The 18,908-nt window shown below is 44.6% G+C and overlaps 1 protein-coding gene across 1 annotated transcript in view; it reads right to left on the bottom strand.

The window, feature by feature from the left end:
- The window catches only part of PHKB (phosphorylase kinase regulatory subunit beta), a 1,466,493-nt gene that overhangs the window by 1,012,965 nt on the left and 434,620 nt on the right, over positions 1-18,908 (bottom strand). Inside the window, exon 5 of the mRNA XM_085637773.1 lies at positions 13,307-13,414. Coding sequence (XP_085493899.1) covers positions 13,307-13,414 — 108 coding nt within the window. The remainder of the gene's footprint in view (positions 1-13,306; positions 13,415-18,908) is intronic.

Genomic DNA, 18,908 nt, shown 5'->3' with positions numbered 1-18,908 from the left:
GGGCCATCACTGATCTACTGTAGGCATTCAGGGTAACATTTGGGCTATCCTAGCATATCAGGCACCCAATGAATATGTATTGTGGGCATTCACAATGGACGGCATTCTGGCCACCCATTGTCTAAGGTTTATCCAGAGACGTCCGAGGTTCCAAATGACATGGAATGTGTTAGTAAGTCGACTCCCTAGCTCAGTAGGTTGAGAGGTTGACTTAGAGGTATACAGTGTCCATGTGAACAATCCAGAGTCTACATTTAGCAGCATTGAGGCATGGTGCCATTCTTCCCAGACTATTACTCAAGATGAGCAAGTAGGGAAGAGAAAGACAGAGAATGGCTGGAGAGCATGGGAGGTTTGTTAAGGATACCAAAAGTATTCAGTACTAGCCATGAAACAGGGTAGAGAAGGTAGTGACCCAAAGAAACACCTGCCTCCCAAGAATGTGCTTTATGTAGCCATTTAACTAAAAATATAAGAGGAAAGAAAATATTATTGTAAGTGAGGGCTGCTCAAAAAGAGTTGGAATATATATATATATATATATATATATATATATATATATATATATATATATATATATATATATATATATAATATTTTTTTATATAAACAATTTTATTGGTTTCAGCACAATACAAAAGGTCACATTCAGATCAAGTAGCATATCACAATCACCATCATTTAATAAAGCTTGTTGTACAGCACCCAAAGAATCCAATATGAGAGCCAGATCACCACTCCCCCACGCCCCCACCACTTGCTCGATATCTTGTCATATTTAGCAGGTAAAAAGAAATTGGAGAAATTACTAAAAACGGAGCTTTCAAAGTGGTGGGAGAGTAAATCACTTGAAAAGTATCGTGATGCAGGCAGGGTGCCGCGAGGATTGCTTGTTATGATTGCACCCTCTTATGAGAACCCACACCCTGACATGCTCTCAGAGTGGGCTACTAACAACCTTCAATCCTCTATGAACATGGTTCATATTTTAATCAAATATGCTGTGATTGATAGAGAACGGATTTTAAAGGAGATCGATGAACTGAACAACGTTCTTGATGCCCATGAACAAAAGGATATCATTGCCAAGGGAAGAAGCACAATAGCCAATAAACTAAAACAGTACGAGGATACTATCAAAACTCGTAAGGCTTTCAAATTTGCAAGGGACAGGGATGATTACCTGGCGGGAAGGGTTTTTACGTTCTCACGCAAATTTGACAACGTGAAAAGAAAGGCTCTCACTGACCAGGTTCCTCTGAACCGCACCAATGTTGACAATGATATTTCTACTAATGATGTTGAATCTGATACTAACTCTCTCACCAGCGGGGATTCGGAGGAAGGCCCCAGTATTCAAGCTACATCCAGCAATGTGACAATAAGACATACCTTAGGGGAGGAGCTTAATTTTTTAACTATGGACAGGCGAGCAACCTTACGCCCCAGAAACCCCCAGAGCCAAACCAGCGCAGCAGCAGCAAGCGTCGGAGAGAGAGGCGCAGGCAGCGCCTCAAGGCCATCAAACAGGGGCAGAGGAGGGCAGAAATGGAAACGTTAGACTCTCATGACAATACCATTATTAATTTAACAGACACGATACTATCTGAAGCTGAGAAACAACTACTAATGCTTGGTTTGTCATTCTGTCCTGAGTCTAACTTTTCATATAAACAATCACGCATTGACGTCTACAAATTTATTCGTAAGATTAAATTAAAGAAGTTCTTCCAACTTAATAAATCTACCACTGAGGCTACCACTTCTAACACTGTGCTGGATGATTTACAAGTTCGGGACTCCAACATGATTCAAATGATGCAATCCTTGGCTAAGGAAAGCTCGGACTCTCCAATTTGTGACAATGACTGTGAACAACTCGAAGGGATTAATACGGGATTGGCGGCTGCCAGTCCGTTTCGCCCTCCGTCTTGTTTTTACCCAATGATGCCTAAAGATTCTGTAGATGTTTTTAGTGACATGGTAATTGATGACTTGAAAAAATTAAATTAGTTGACTTACTCCAAATGTGGTAAAATTGATTGGAAATTGAGGAATTATTGGGCATTAATCAAAAAGATACGTGATAATGGTCAGATTGTGGTCATGGGTGCTGACAAGGGAGGGAACATAGTTTTATGGCCTAAACTTGAGTATCTTCAGGAGGCGCAACGCCACTTATCGGATACTACCTGCTATTGCAAAGTAGGTCGAGATTATCTCACACAATTTAAAAAAACTGTTTTCTCCATGCTGGCACAATGGAAAAGAATGGGGCTTATCTCTAAGAATGAGTATCTATTTCTTAAAAATGATTATCCAATTACTGCCACCCTTTACTTCATCCCCAAAGTTCATAAGGGAATTCATCCTATACCTGGCAGACCCATCATCTCTGCCAGGAAGAGCCTTTTGGAAGCCATGTCCAAGTATGTTGATTATTTTCTTCAGCCACATATGACTGCATTGTCGTCCTTTATCAAGGACACTGGCGATTTTTTGAAGAAAATACAAGAAGTTCATTGGCAACGGAATTTCTTGTTGATCACGCTTGACATTGCTTCCCTCTATACGAGCATAATACACTCACAAGGATTGGAGGCTGTAGAATATTTCTTGGGTTTTCGTTCCATCAATTTCAAAGAGCATAATGTCATGCTCCTACAAATGATTGACCTTTGCCTTAACAACAATGTATTCCTCTTCAATAAAGTTTTATACAAACAACTCAGGGGCGTGGCCATGGGGGCATGTTTTTCCCCTACCTATGCCTGCCTTTTGGTGGGTTGGTGGGAGGAACATGTCCTCCGAGTCACACACAAGAATGTGTGGGATTCACACATTCGATATTATGGCAGGTACATAGACGATATTTTTATCGTCTGGGAAGGATCTCAAGAGGAGGCTCTCTCTTTTGTAAATTCAATTAATAACAACATTATGAATTTACAATTCACGGCCAACATCAGCAAGGATAGGGTGGAATTTTTGGATGTGGAAGTCTTTATTTCAGACGACCACATAGAAACCAAATTACACAGGAAGAGCACTGCTGGGAATTCCATCTTACATGCCAGCAGTGCCCATCCACCCCACCTCATATACAGTATACCATATGGGGAATTTCTTCGCCTACGGCGCATTTGCAGCCGTCAGTCTGACCTTGTACAATGTCAGAAGGAAGCCTTCAATCGATTCCTTGCCCGAGGTTATAATCAAGCCAACCTCAAAAGAGCACTTGATAAGGCTAATTGTTGCTCACGTGAAACCTGCCTTCCCATTGAACAACCCCACACCACAGTTTCTGAGAGTGTAGTAACGAATGAGGTTACACAACCAATCAGATTAATTACCACTTTCTGTAAACAACACAAAAATTTCCGGGGTATCATTTATAAACACTGGCCCATTGTCCTAACTGACATGACTCTTAAATTTTTGTTGCCTGACTTACCAAACATCACATTCAGGAGAGCACCCTCTATGAGGGATGCCTTAGTTAAATCTAATCCTGAAGTCACGGAAACGGTCACTTGGTTATCACGTTCTGGCTTTTTCAAATGTGCTTCATGCCGTGCTTGCAAATTTGGAACTAATGTTTCTGAATACACTACAGCGTTCAGTAACATTCCAACACAAATAAAACATCATTACACCTGTCGCACGGATCATGCGGTTTATGTGCTTGAATGCACTTGCCATCTCAAGTATGTGGGCAGCACAAAATTACCGGTTTTCAATCGCATTTTGCAACATCTTCGTGCGATTGTTAACTCGGATCCCACGTACCCTGTTGCCCGACATTTTAAGGCCGTTCATTCCAACAAAATCAGTGACTTAAAATACTTTGTCATTGGGGCAGTGCCCCCTTCTATTCGTGGGGGTAATAGAGAGAAATTACTCCGCCAGTTAGAATCCTCTTTCATCCTATTGCTTGACACCAAAATGCCAAATGGGATGAATACGAGTGAGGATCTGCACAATTTTTTATAATGAATGTATTAACTTGATATATGATCCTTTGAATTTGTTGTTTCTGTATAGATGTGTTATTTATTTTTTGGATTAGTCACATATACATCTAGCTGTTTTATGCTTCCATGGCAGTGTCAATATCAAATTTATTCTTTTAAGATTATTTTTCTTTACTGTCTTCTGCTTCACCTCATTTTTTTCTTCCCCTTCCTTTCCCCTCTCCTTTTTCTTTCCATTTACTGTTCGATTATTTCAATTTTTTCATCTCTATATTTGTATCATTTTGGGATTTTTAAGCAATTATTGTTTACTTAATTTCCAAATTTATCTCCAGAGAATACTGAGCCTGAAACTGCATCATTTTTAGCCAATGAACTGTGGATTAAGTGTTTTAGTTTATTTCAAATTTGATTGGGACCAACAACTGTATTCAATTAACTCTGGGGCACTTGCCGGATATTTGTTACAATCATTGTATGTTCATTCATTATGATTTGAACTATTTTCGGAGTGTTGAACTCTTTGAAATTTAATTCACATTAGTTTCATGGTGATTGCTCGGTTCTCTAGTATTTTGTTTATGTTTATTGAGCACGAGGAAACTGATTGGGTGTAACTACCTTTTTAAGGAAGGTCCGGTCTCAGCGCGTCATGTGATCAAGATCGCGGAGGCGATCGAAACGCGTCTGAGGCGGACACTTGTCTGACTTATATGAAATAAATCAGAAATGAAATGCAACTTTAAACTGCTTGGCGAACTCTTATTGGACGAACAACAACGTGTGGGTCTCGTGGTCCGTACCTGTTTCTAGACTCCCCAGCTCGATTGGGAGTTCAGGACTTATCTTCATATATATATATATATATATATATATATATATATAATATTTTTTTATATAAACAATTTTATTGGTTTCAGCACAATACAAAAGGTCACATTCAGATCAAGTAGCATATCACAATCACCATCATTTAATAAAGCTTGTTGTACAGCACCCAAAGAATCCAATATGAGAGCCAGATCACCACTCCCCCACGCCCCCACCACTTGCTCGATATCTTGTCATATTTAGCAGGTAACCTTGGGCCTCATACACCGGCTTCTGTTGATGGGCACACCAGTCCACCCCACGTCACCACTGAGATAACGTAGGAGGATCAGGAGCATTCCAGTGGGGCGCTATGTCCTGCTTGGCCACCATAAAGGTAGTACCCCGGAGAGTCCAGTCAACTTGTGTGCCCCCCCACTCCATCAATTATCCCCAACAGTATAGGCAGCAGGGAAAGCTCCACTTCCCACCCCAGTACTTCTGAAAGTTTCGTAACCACAGCTTCCCAGTATCGGGTTATGATAGAGGAGGACCAAACCATGTGGTAGAAGTCTTCAGGGGCTGGGAGCAGCGAGAGCATTTGTGGCTTGCAAGGAGCTCTGCATTAAACAGACGGTCAGGCGTGAGATATGCACAGTAGATATAGTATGTTTGGACCATTGGGAATCTGGAGGATATTGTGATGACTCTGGGGTCCATCAGCGCGTCGTACCAATTCTCATCCTCTAAGGGCCCAAGCCTGCCCTCTCACTGGGTTGTAAGGTAGCTCAGAGTATAAGGGGCATTGATGATTAATGTGCAGTATATCTGCGAGACACCACCTTTTCCTAGTGCATCCATCATAAGCTTTGCCTCAAAAGGGCTGAATTCCAGGAGTGTTGTGCCTTGTAAGAAGTTCGTGAGCAGTGCATGGTGTAATCGCAAATATTTACAGAATTGTGTTGTGGATAATGCATTCTCAGTTTGGAGCTCCTTAAAGGAGTGCATGTGTGTGATGGACCAAACATCTCCCAATTGTGAGATGCCAATGGCGTGACAGTGATTAAATCCTTCCAGCGTGGCCACCTCTCCCAACCATGTGTCCTGCCACATGGAAGACTCCAGAGTGAGTTTAGAGCTCCATCCAGTATGTCTAAGCACAACCCTCCACCCCAGAAAGATCATCCCCTGTTGAGCCAATCATTTATTACCAGGACCTGCGATGCCAGATAATATAGGTACAGGTTTGTCATACCAAGGTCCCCGTCATATGGAGCACGTGGACAGTTGATACAGGCCAGCTGCGGTCTAGCATTGCCATAGAAAGGCGATGGCCACTGCATACATCTCTCGAAACCAGTGGTGGGGCAGTATCTGTGGAATGTTCTGATAAAGAACCCGTGGCAGCACCATTATTTTATATAAGGCTATCCTGCCCCTTACATTCAACGGAAGGGACTGCCACTTATTGATGTCTGCTTTGATTCTATGGGTCAAACGAGTAATGTTAAGGGATCATTCAAGCTAGCCTGGCATATGAGGGGTGTTACCCCGAAACCGGTCCCAGGATGCTTGTTTCCAGTCCAGGAAAGACCTGGCTGGGCAGTTCTGGCTGGACTGTTCCCATGAGGCACAGGGACAAGACTGATTTGCATATAGCTGGGTCTAAACTGGGGTGGCAAAGTGAGCTAAAGAACAATGATGGATTAAACCCAGATCTGTGACTAGGGGGTGAGTGTCTGAAAAGTTTCAGCGCTCCGTTCATCATCTCCTTGTGTTTGCTATGCTAAGGGACCATGTCAGCGTGAGGTGAAGTGCCACCTGAATACTCAGGCAGCAGAAACTCAATCGGCGCGCTGGAATAGCAGCCTTCCATTCCACACAGCTCCGCGATGGCGACAGTGGTACCAAGATAGACTTGGCTGAGTTGATATTCAATCCAGAGTCCTCAGCAAAGATATGCAAAAGTTGGAGATAGCAGAGGCTTCTGTTGTCTAAGGTCAAAAGGAACAAGAGGACATTGTCCGCGTAGATTGCAATACGTTCTTCCTGACTTATGTCCCACTCCCATTCTCTGACCTGTGCATCGCACTGTATAGGTCGAGCAAGGGGCTCAATCACTAGTGCGAAAAGGAGGGGAGGATAAGGGGCAACCCTACCGAGTCATCTGGCGTATGGGGAACTCGTGGGAGACCGCCCCATGAATCTTTACACAGATGGTAGGGTTAGAGTAGAGTACGTGGACAAGGTTGGGGAATTGTGGTCGAAACCCGGCCCTTTGTAAGACCTGAGAGAGCTATCCTCAGTCCACGGTGTAAAAAGCCTCTCAAAATCAATGAGGAGCAATGCTAACTCTGTTGTAAGGAGGTGGCAACGAGCAAGGGCCATGTGTAGGTGCCTCAAACAGTTTCTCGTGCTCCGAGCTGGCATAAATTCACATTTGCCCGGGGTGTATTAGAGTCTAAAGGACACATCTAAGCATGAAGTCAGGATAGCCTCAAAGATTTTAACTTCTCCATTAATAAGAGAGATGGAGCGATAGTTTGCAAGTGAGACTGACGGAGGGTGCACTTTTGGCAGGACCACAATAGTAGCCTAGTCAAGATCCTGTGGAAAGGAGTGCGTCTTCGTTAGTAAATGGGGTGTAAAGACTTTCCCCAGGGGTCTTTCCAGCTCCCATGGCCGAAATAGCTGCCCCAATTTCCTCTGGCATAAAGGTTTGTTCTAGGTACTGTAACTCAGTGGGGGAAAGTTGAAGGAGGGGCACCTCATGAGGGAGAGGGTAGGCTACCTCGTTCAGAGAGCGAGGGATTATAGCGTATATTTAGTAGAGAGTAATATGCAGCAAATGTCTGAGCAATGGTATGAGACGTGCGGTAGAGGCACCCGTTTAGGTCCATTATCTCTGGCACAATTCTACTGGCCGAAGGCCAGGATGCCAACCAAAATAGTAATTTACCATTCTTGTCCCCCCCCCCCCCCCCAACCATAGACCTGTGCGGTGGACGTATGCCAGATCTATTTAGCCACCTCGAATGATAGGAGTCGGATCTCCTCCTAAATCAGTGTCAACTGTTGGGTGATGTCACCATGAGGCCCGGTGGTTAGTTGTGCCTCTAAGCGGAGGGCGTGCGTCTAGAGTTGAGCAATGTGGTGGTGTCTTGCAATTTCTTTTCCCCCATGGATACTTTTAGCATAGCCCCTAATGGTGGCCCGAAAGTTGCCTGCAGATCGCACTGTGCCACTATTGATTTGAAAGTAGGTTTTAATTTCTTGTTCCACAGCCTGGGTGTAGGTCTCCTCTTGGAAGCACCATGCATTGAGCCTCCACATGGGACACAGAGTATCGCATGTCACACCTAATTGTAGAAGCACAGGAGCGTGATGCCAGATCCCACATGGGAAAATCTGTACTTGTGAGACAGTCAGCCGCGGACATGAAAATCAAATCAATGTGTGCATGTGTATGGTGGACATAAGAGCGTGCGCATACTGCAGATGTCTAGGGTGCTAGAGTTTCCAAATGTCCCATAAGCATAAGGTATTTACCCAATTGAACAAATGTTTGGCACTGCTATGACAGTCCTCGTGGAAGTCACCCACTACAAGTGTGAGACTTGCAGGCAACTGTGCTATCACTGCCGCAAGCGCATCAAGAAAAGATTCTAGCGCTGTGGGGGGAGCATATAGACATAGGTGGTTCGGTGGTCAGCCCTCTACCACGCCGGTGAGGGCAAGGTACCTAGCCTGGGGATCTGACCAGGTGTGTCGAACCGCCATAGGGAATGCACGGCGCATGATGATCGCTACTCCTCGGGATCCCCTGGTGTAGCCAGCGTGATAAATTCTATTATAACCTTGGTGTTCCAGGAACAGACACTTCATACCTATCAGATGAGTCTCCTGTAGCATCAGGACCGAGGGTAGGAAGCGAGGGTGTAGCGTAGTACTGTACAGCATTTGACATGGTCTAGAAGGCAGTTTACATTCCATGACATAATGTGATAAGATGTCATGATGAATTGGGGCGTGGCAGAAGGAGCTGAACTCCTGGTCCTCCAAGGACATTCAGAACAGTCAGCTTTGGGGTGTGATTAGGTAATAAAAAGGTGTAGTGATATAACATCGGGTACTGATTTGTTGGTGTGATGTGACGACCTGAAAGAAAAGGAGTTACTTTGGCAGGTAACAAACAAACAACGTTATCAAGGAAAATCTCTTTCCCTACCGCTGCCCCCACTGCATACTTCCCCTGGAAAAGGATCTGTCGCCCTGAAACTTGCAACAAAACTTAGAACCAGTATTTCTTCAGGTGTGGTGTAGTGGACCTATCCATATTGCAGGATCAATGTCCTTTAATGGAGTGTAGCTGTGTGGGTTGCTCCCAGGTTTCCCCTGTGAGTAGTATTCATCAGCATCTCTGTGGCTGGAGTTTAGGCTGGTCCAGATTCGGCAGCGGTCTTGACGTAGGTTTGACATAGCTATACCCCTTCCAGCATCTGGCGGCTAATCAGAACGTTGGATTGGTGGCACTGACGAGCCGGAGCTCAGGGAGGGCATGTTGGCCTGCACAGTAGGTCACACCCCCGCCCCCAAGGGAGCGGGTACAGATCCTTTTCCGTCGCCGAACCATCTCCAAGCTGACTGTTGCTGGTGCTCCTGTCAGGGGGGGGGATGGCTTAGTCGGTGGAGTTGTTTCTCTTCAGTGAGCCAGTCCCTAGCGGATTCTGGAGTCTCGAAGATATGCGCTTTGATGGCATGAATTACTTTAAGACAGGCTGAGAACAGAAGCATATACAAAAGACTGAGGGCCCTGAGCTTTTGTTTAACCGCTTTAGAGGACCTTTGCTTAGCCTGTACTTCCTTCGTGTAATCTGGAAATATAAGGATTTTGTATTCCTGGTAGCGGAGTTCTGGGAGGGCCCGAGCCTCTCTTAGGATGCAGTCTCTGCCCATGAAGTTGAAGAATTGACCAAACATGGGCCGAAGAGGGACTCCAGGTGGGGTTCTTAAGAGTAAGTGCTCTGTAGGCCTGTTCCATTGCAAACCAGGCGGCGAATCTACCTATCGGTAGTCAGGATTTAATCCATTGTTTCACAAACTCGGCGGGCTGTTTAGACTCCACGCCCTCAAGAAATCAAACAAATCTGAGGTTGTTACGCCTGGAATGCTTTTCAGTATCTTTAGCGCGGTGATATAGCTCAGCTGCCTGGGAGAGGAGGCTATTTTACCTTGCGGTCTGGTACCTCATCCTCAACTGTGGAGAGGCGCCTTTCTGCCTTTGTAATTCTACTAGTGGTGTTTCATAGATTCTGGCAGAATGTCGCATCAACAAGCACTATGTCGATTTTAGATTCAACTACAGTCTGTGATACATGTATAGCCTGCAGTACCTTGGCCAAGTCTCCCTTGTAGGTGCCCCTTTATCAGTTTCCTCGCCTCCCACTGCTCCAGGGCCTGTAGTGTACTGATCGATGTGAGGCTGGGAGGAGCGAAGCTTCAAAGTTTTACCTTTCCCCGTTACTGCAGCAAAAGACCACAGCTAGAGCATGTCAGGCCTGGCCCGCTTGCCGCGCTCACACAGCAGCACGAGCAGCCAGGCACTGGGAGAGGATATCGAGACTGCCAGGAGGTGTCAAGGCGCAGGGGAGTGGGACTCATTAGCTGAAGACTGAAAGCCATAAGCTACCCAGGCCTGTGCCTTGGGGGCCACAGGTAGGTCTCTTTTCCACCCCAGTCGGTTTAGGCCTGCGTCAATGGAGGTGGGACAGAGTCCTCACAAGGCCTACCGTTTTGGGGGAGTGCTGTTCCAATACTGTATTAACCACTCGTAAAACAAGAGCCACATTCAAGCATCAGAGAGCAGAGGTTCGCCTGTGTTTAAATCCTGGGATTATAGGGGCCTCATCGGTAATCTCAGCAGAAAGACATGTCAGGCATTGGACTGCTGTCATGAATAATAAAGTTAGGCCCAGTGTGGGAGTAATCCTCATACCTCAGTCTCTCCTCATGCTGCAACTGTTGAGGATACATGTCCCAGGGGGGCAAGCATCACTCACAAGGATGCTAGACATAGTCTGTCTTCAACCGCCACCACATCTGCGTTACATGGAGGACGCCGGCTGACAATCATGGTGGGGCTGCTATCTTGGATAATGGCCCAGATCCGCAGTGGCACATATCCCCCAGGGCCAATTTCGGTATTTCTCGCCTCAATCCGGGCACAGGGATGAGCAGTGGTGCTGGCAATTCAATGGCAGCAAGGTAGTGAGTGTGGCAGCTGAAGGTGATAGGTGGCAGATGACAGACTGGAGCACTCTTATAGTGCGACCGCCATCTTGACGCACCAAGCATTGCCCTGACAATATTAATATATTTCATATTTTCTTGTAGCACATTATCAATGCATTAGATAGGCCGTAGTTTCTTAGCTTAAGGGTGACTTACGTTTGTGATTGTCTAAACCAGGTATTTAAAGTTGTGTTGACTGATGGATCATAATTCTGAAGTAACAAGCTTATTAAGATCTTCTAGTATTAGAAGACCACATTTTAGATGTACATAAAGTCGAGGCTTTACACCCAAACCTACTATATGTGTTTTTTATTATAAGTTTAATAAAGGAGAATGATGTACTCCTAGAGAGGTGGGGTTAGTGTTTTATTTTAAACAGGTGCGGCACACAAAATGGCAACAAGGATGCCTTTAATCATCTTTAAGGTTCACCTAATAAATTCACTTATAAGGCAAAGTAGCTACACTACTTGGACCGATATGGACAGAATACATAGCCTTGTTTGTACAGGTTTCCCACTCAGTGTCAAAAGATTAAAATGGAACGCCCTCCATGTCTACATTACAGAATATAAAACAGAGTGCAGCAGTATAGGAAAATATAGGAACATGAGGAGTGCTACATGTCTGGGTGTGTACGAACAATTCTCCAAGGGTGTGTATGCCATTGTGTGAAATTATAACTGATGAATGCCACCTTTATCTGGAGGGCAAATCCATATGTATGGGGTGAGACCAAATGTATTCAGAGGGTCACGAGCTCTGAAGCTAGGACTGGAGTGGTCTTGATCAGGTATCGGCTTCATTCTGCTAAGAATGGGCCATCAGAGTTGGTTCTGGAGCTTGCAGCCTGGGCTGAGGTGTGAAAAGGAGATGAATACCCAGTTATATATACACTCAGCGGGCTGTCCCAACCAGGTTTCAGCTCAGTGGTTGGTGGAGGCTCAGGGATACCTGGTTTGGGGTTGTCGAACTGAACTTCCCGGTTTGGAATGTTCTAGAATATTTCGTCATTGATTGTCTGTTCTGCCTGTAGCAATGTTTCGCTGGCGAGGTTTGCAGGAAGAGGTCATACAGATTATGGGTGTCCGTCTGAATGAGGTGAGCCAAGGCCTCCACATTGAGGGTTTAAGAGTTAATTTACGTTACTGTGGTACTAAACACTAATGAATAGCTAGATCTGACATGTTGTGAGTGGCAAGGTTTCGGTCGTTCTTACTGTAGTTCATGCAAAGACATGTTCTGTGGTAGATTTGATACTACTATAATCAGTATGTAAATAAAAACGTTCTACACAAACTATTTGTAGCCTATAACTTTACAGAGGTCTGTAGGAGTCCAGAAGACACGAAAATAGCAGCAACAGATGTATGTGGTGGGTCTCTGGCCACTGATGATAAAGGGAGTAATGTAATGTCTACGGAAGCACCTACTAGTGTACATAACTATACAGCACATGCTAAACAGTGACACGATGTATTGATCACTTTCATTTATTGCAATTCGAAGTCTCATTATCGTCAAGGTCTACAATTTAAAAGCCTGGCCTGCGTTAGACGTTCGGGATCTCATCTCAACATTTGTGGATTCTGGGTGAGGGCAGAAGCCATTGTAACTCTTCCAAACACAAAGCCCCCCCCCCTCCAACTACCACCCTTGTTTACAAGAAGTAGGGCTGGCTTATGGGAATGGCTCCCACCTCCATTATTCCTGGTATATGATCATGTATCTATCTTGAACCTCTGCAAACGTCAGCGCTCAACTGCCTTTCCACCCAGCAGCACAACTGTACCCAATACAATCCTGCTAACTGTAGTGTCCATCAGGGTTTGGCAAATGATTAAAGGTGCATGAATAGGGCAAAGGGGTATGCACCAGAAGGGGTGGGGCACCAGAAGGGCTGTGACAAAAGGTGGGGCCTGACACGTGTTACACTGCAGTCACCTCGTTTGATAGAAGATGGAGATTTTCCCTACTCGGAGAGAATATATCAAGACCAAGGACTTTCTCATTAATATCATTTAAGGTGTATGCACAATTATGAAAATACCTGTCACTGTCCCCAAGGATAGATTAAAAAAATTAATTTAGAAGTTGAAAAAAGGGCAACCCAAATCAGAGGCAAAAAACTGCACTTTGTAGGCATAAAGCAGGTTGTTGTTAGCAATAATCCAACCAAAATAATATCAACGTTTTTGTGTTTGTGACATTACAAACATCAAGTTTACCTGAATATGTCCATAGTCGTTGTACTTTAAGATCTCGTCTCCAGTATGCACATTGAAAATCGAATGGAGACATTTTGAAGGGCTGGGGTCCTGCTTAAACTGTTCAACCTTTGACAATGCAAAACACAATTAACAATATTTAATTAGAATATGCATTACTAAATGTAGCTTACGTAAATATTTTAGCAGAATAAAAAATACACAACGCGGTAGAGTTATAAAATACTGGAGTTAGCATTCAGTCTAACCAAAAACTCCATTCAACCATGAGAAAAATGCTCCTGGCACTTCAATCTTGTAACCAGAATGACATTTTCTACATTCATTAAATATTTTTAGTTTCCACATCAACATAACATTTTTAAAGTTCACCACTGGGTGTGTAGCAAGCATGAATGGAACAAGCGTGATTCTTACAACGTTTTACATAGGCAGGTGAAACTTGTTTATGCACAATGTTACATCAATAACATTATAATTGGCTGATCCTTCCATAGTTTTAGGTGTAAGTTATGGGGAACATTAGATACCACGGCATTTGTGTGGAAGGAGGTATTGCCAATGTGTACGTTTATCAAATCGTGCGTTAATACGTATATGTTTACAGTACCTTTTCACAAAAGCATAGTGTGAGCAATTGGGTTGCTGTTTGAGGGCAGTGAAACCCTATTCAAGCAGCAAACACAATTCTTTTAGGGGTGAAACACAAGCAAATCCCTAAATTAACCTGTTCTTAACCCTCTGTATATAGCTCGGCACAAAAGCAGTCAGGCTCATCTTAGAAGCCATGTGTTGAGCATTTATGTAGTTCACACACAGCAATATAGTGAAAACACAACACAAGAAAAATCCCACACCAATTTAGAAAAAAAATAGTGTAAACTTTCATAAATTATTTTCACCAAAACAACAAAAATCCAATCAGCAGAACCAGAGATATGCAAACTTAAAGGTTTTAAAGGAATCAAGCACTGAAAAGCAAAAAGCGCCAACCACAGCTATCTGACTGCGGAGGACCAGTTCCAAGTCACAAGTTCAGGCCAACCGCAACAGAGCACGGTCCGGATACAGAACTGAGTTCAAACAAAGTACCCTGTGGCCTGGGCATCGAGATGTGGAGAACTTGTGTAATCATCAACAAGGAGCTGCAATGCGAGGTCCGGCACTGAGATGCATTGCAGAGTCAATTAAGCTGTTGATGGGAGCTTGCAATGCAAGGCTTTGTGTTGTCATTGAGGAAGCAGTCGATGGGGAGCTTGCGAGGTCTGGCGCTGTGCTGTATTGGTGCTGAGGACAGGATAGGTGCTCTGTGCCAATGCCGATGTCGAGGTGTGTCGTTGTCAAAGAAGCCGTCTAGGCTTGCTGAGATGAGTCCGCACCGAGGACGAGATGTGTCGCATTGGGCATGTGGTGAATTGGTCACACTGCGCCTAGATGCGAGGAGTTGCATCAACGTCGAAGAAGCCCATTATGTACCTGGGGCTTTGAACAGGAGTCCAGCCAACTGACCCTTGAAGAGTTCCTGGAGCTCTGGGACCACACAAAGAGATTGGGTTCAGCACAGCAGCTCACAGCAGCAGAAGAGTCCTGGAGCAGCAACTGCAGGGCTTAGTCAGCAAAGCAGAGTTTGGGCAGCAGTGCAAACTCCAAAACTGATCATTCTTCCTTCCTGGCAGAGTTCACAGATCTGGAAGCAATCTGAAGAGTTGGGTCTGAGGGTCCACTATTTATACCTGGTGCCTACTTCGAAGTGGGAGAGCTTCTAGAGTCCTCTCCTTCAAAGGTGTCTGGAATTTCCTGCCTCCCTGCCCCGGCTCCAGCTTGTCTGGGGGCACAAAAGACTAGTGCTAAACCTTTTGTGCGTATGCTGAGTCAGAGTCTCTGTGATGTGCAAGTGTGAAAAGTGACTGCTCTGCTACCTATCAAGAGAGAGATGGCCCTCCCTGCCAACATCTATTTCCCCATTTTCTGTCTGGGAGTAATACACAAAGACCAACTGCCAGCTACACCTAGTCATATGACCTAGGATACAGGCCACAGGCACAAAATGGTTAGGACCAAAAATGTCATCTTGCTAAAGGTGTCATTTTTAGAATTGTAACTTAAAATCGAACTTCACCATCAAAGAGAGTTTGAAAGTACAATTCTTTAGAGACCAAATCTGACTCTCCTACCTGCTTCAAACTGAATGTTATCACTTATCAAATGTATTAAGGTAAACCAAGGTTATACTATGGGTCAGGTAGGCCTTGCAATAGTGAAAATCAAATTTGAGTGTTTTTCACTACCAAGATATGGAAAACTTAAAAGTACATGTCCAACTTATTGAATACAATGCACCCTGTCCTATGGCCTGTTTTAGGACCTACCCTAGGGGTGACTTACCTGTATTAAAAAATAAAGTTTTAGGCCTGGCAAAAGGTTTATTTCACCAGGTCAAAAAAGCAGTTTAACGCAGAGGCTGAAATGGTAGGCTCCAGGTACGTTTAAAGGGCTACTTAAATGGGTGGCACAAGAAGTGCAGTAGGTCTACTAGTAGAATTTAATTTACAGGCTTTGTGTGCAGATAGTACCACTTTATTAGAGACTTTGAACTAAATTAAATATGCCAATTGAGTGTAAGCCAATTCCACCATGTTTGAAGGAGAGAGTACAAGCACTGTAGCACTGATTAGCAGTTGTAAGGAGCACACAGTTCTGAGGCCAACGAATATCAACTCAGTAAAAACAGGAGGAGTAAGGCAAAAGGTTTAGGGAAAGACCACCCTAAAGCTGACAGTTCTAGCACATAGCATATCTGTGACTGGTAGGTGCTAACCTGCGAACAAATGATGAAGGTGATCACAGTGAACTCTTTTATGCCTCAGCTCCCTTCAGTCCAGTGTTGGCCATTGTAGCAATGATCCAGTTAGGCTGACCCCTTGTTTCCTGAGATTTTGCTACCTTTGTTTCCAGAGTCCTGTGCTATAGCTATTTCCTGTTCCTGAGCTGTAGCGGATTCCTTGTTCTTGAACTAGCAATGCCTGCAGTGCTAACTTGATTCCTGAGCTGCAGCTAATCTTTGTTCCTGAACGAGTACTGCCTGCTAGTGCTACCTTGACTTCTGAGCTGTAGCTATTTCTTGTACCTTGAATTAGCACTGCCTGCAGTGCTACCATGAATTCCTAGATTTCTGAGCCAGCACTAAATTAATGCACCCTTGAGGTCTCTCTCCTTCAGTATTTACCTTTCCCTAGTCCCCGCCTTTTTTTCTTATTTACCTGTTCCCGTTTCTAGTTTGCTGTCTTCCTGTTCCTTTCTGTCAATTGCGCCCTTTGTTTTCCTTGCTTTCCTATTAAATGTTCCTCCTTGCTAGGTCCTTGTCAATAGTGGCTGTGTATTTATTTCTAGTCCCTTGCTGTTATCGCCTTGTGTGTTCCTGTTGGATCGGCAAGATCCATGGGCACACCTGACAACCTAGGTGGTCGTTGAGTTACTTTTATAACATCACCATAGTCATCAGCTCCACATACCTTGCCTTGCATGTATATCTTATATGTGGGTATTGGCAGTTAGTATCTTGGGTTAGAAATGTACGGATCTTCAGTCTTACTGTGTGGAGCTCATGAATGATTTACTCCACATTCCCTTTATTGTTGTTATATATTTATATATATTGCACGTCTGTCCAGGATGTTAGTCTAAATGCCAACTTGCCTTGTGTGCCTGTCCTTTCTGAGGTTCAACTCTTGTCCCCTTGTGCAGAGCTTCCACTTTGGATCCCCTTTCTCCTCGGACTCTGAGTGAACTTGGACAGATCTGTACCCAATATTCTGCCTACTTTGTCTAGCCTGCCACCAGTCCTTGCCAGAGTTTGACAAAAATGAAGAATAACTACACAGACTTTTTTTCCTTGGCCATAATCTTAATAGTTTACTTATTCTGGATTAACACACCCATTTTCCTAACCTACTCAACGAAGGTTATATGGCACAAGGCAAACTTGTTGTGTAACCTGGGGGCAGCCACCAGGGGTGGCCTTAGGCATGTGCAAGCTGTGCACCTGCACAGGGCCGCCAAACTCCAGGGGCCGCCACGAGGAATCGGATACAATCAGTGGTCGAAGTGGGCGGGAACGGCAGGGCACGGCGTGCCCCTACTTCTTTAATTCTATAGATTCCGTGCCCCTACTTTTTTATTTGGAACATGCGTCCCTGGACGTAAGAAATATACAAGCACTGCAGAGAAGGCTGGCATTAGTGGCTGTTTGGGGACGGGCGGGGAGCAGAGAAGGAAAAGGTCTCCGTCTCTTGCTTCCTGCCCAGACAAGACAAGGAAGGTGTCCGCTTCTGCTCTGCCGTTGGCAGCTGCCCCCCCCTCTCTTTCTTACTCTTATTCCCTCTCTGTCTGTCTAACTCCTCCTCACTAACCGAAAACCGTGACTCAAGAAATTAGTTCTCACCCTCTCTTTCTTCCTGTCGTTCATTTGTTCCCCTGTGAAATGGATGCAAACAAGAAAAACACTTTTGCTGGAAATGCCGCTTTGACATTTTTCTATTCCAAAGTGCAGCCACGGAAGTAAAAGGTTCAAAATATGAAAAATCAATCAATAAAGCAAGACGGAATGTTCTTAAAGTGCCCAGATCGGTTTTATTCAAACCCCAAAAACATTAGCGTCACTTTACTCAGTTTGCCAGTGAAGCGCTGTTTTGCCCCGGTGGGGAAGTGCGCCAAACCTGGAGGTACTGCGATACCTGGTTGATGGGTGGATTGGAAAACAAAATGTGTACGGTGGCTTTGTGTTCACGAATGTGGTCTTTTTAAACCATACTGCTTACGTTTTGCAAGCATAAAAGCAGTGGACATTGAAATGGGTCCTTTCTGGGCCCTGTAGTTTTCAGGCAGAAGCACTCACTGATTTCTGAATAGTGAGTGTAAAAGCGTTAAGTTCACCATGTTGTTCCTGCTTACATTTCACAAGCTTTATTTAATCTTTCATTCCCAATGAGTGTTTGCTTTTTCCAGGATGTTGTTACTTTTTCCTTTAGGGAGCATATTGCTCTTGCCAGTGCTTAATTTGAATTGAGTCGCATCCAGTTGTTTATAGCAGGTCAAATTGGATTGTAGTTGAAGGCAATGTGAATTTCTCTCAGGGGGGCAGTATGGTGTTCAGTGAGGGAGCGGATGTAGCACTGGGGGCAGAGCTGCCGAATTTAGAACTGAGGAACCAGGTTCAGCCTTCATGAGCAGTCCCCTAGACCACTCTCCTGAGCGAGCACGTTCCCACGCTAGACCTTAGAAGACCCTGCAAATCCGGAAAAGCCCTGGTGTCTTAACACCAGCAGGTGGACCCTAGCAGTGGCGTCTGGGTTCACCTTGAAGGGTTGCCCACCACAATCCATACTGAAGTTCACCTCCAGTCTTGCTGGCAGACTAAGAAGTAGCAGACCCTAGAGCAACAGTGAGGTCACAGGACCCCTGAGAAGAGCTGGCACTAGGGTGATGCGACCGGTGTGACCGCAACGGGTGCTGACTTTGAGTGGGGGCATTGTATATTATGGTTTTAAAAGCACTTGCTGCCTCCTTCCTAGCCTACAGCAATTTTCGGCAATAATAAAAATGT

This window comes from Triturus cristatus, chromosome 12, assembly GCF_964204655.1.
Source record: "Triturus cristatus chromosome 12, aTriCri1.1, whole genome shotgun sequence".
Taxonomy (NCBI): domain Eukaryota; kingdom Metazoa; phylum Chordata; class Amphibia; order Caudata; family Salamandridae; genus Triturus; species Triturus cristatus.
Note: the sequence above shows the minus strand (reverse complement) of the source record. Positions and strands in the feature narration are given on the sequence as shown.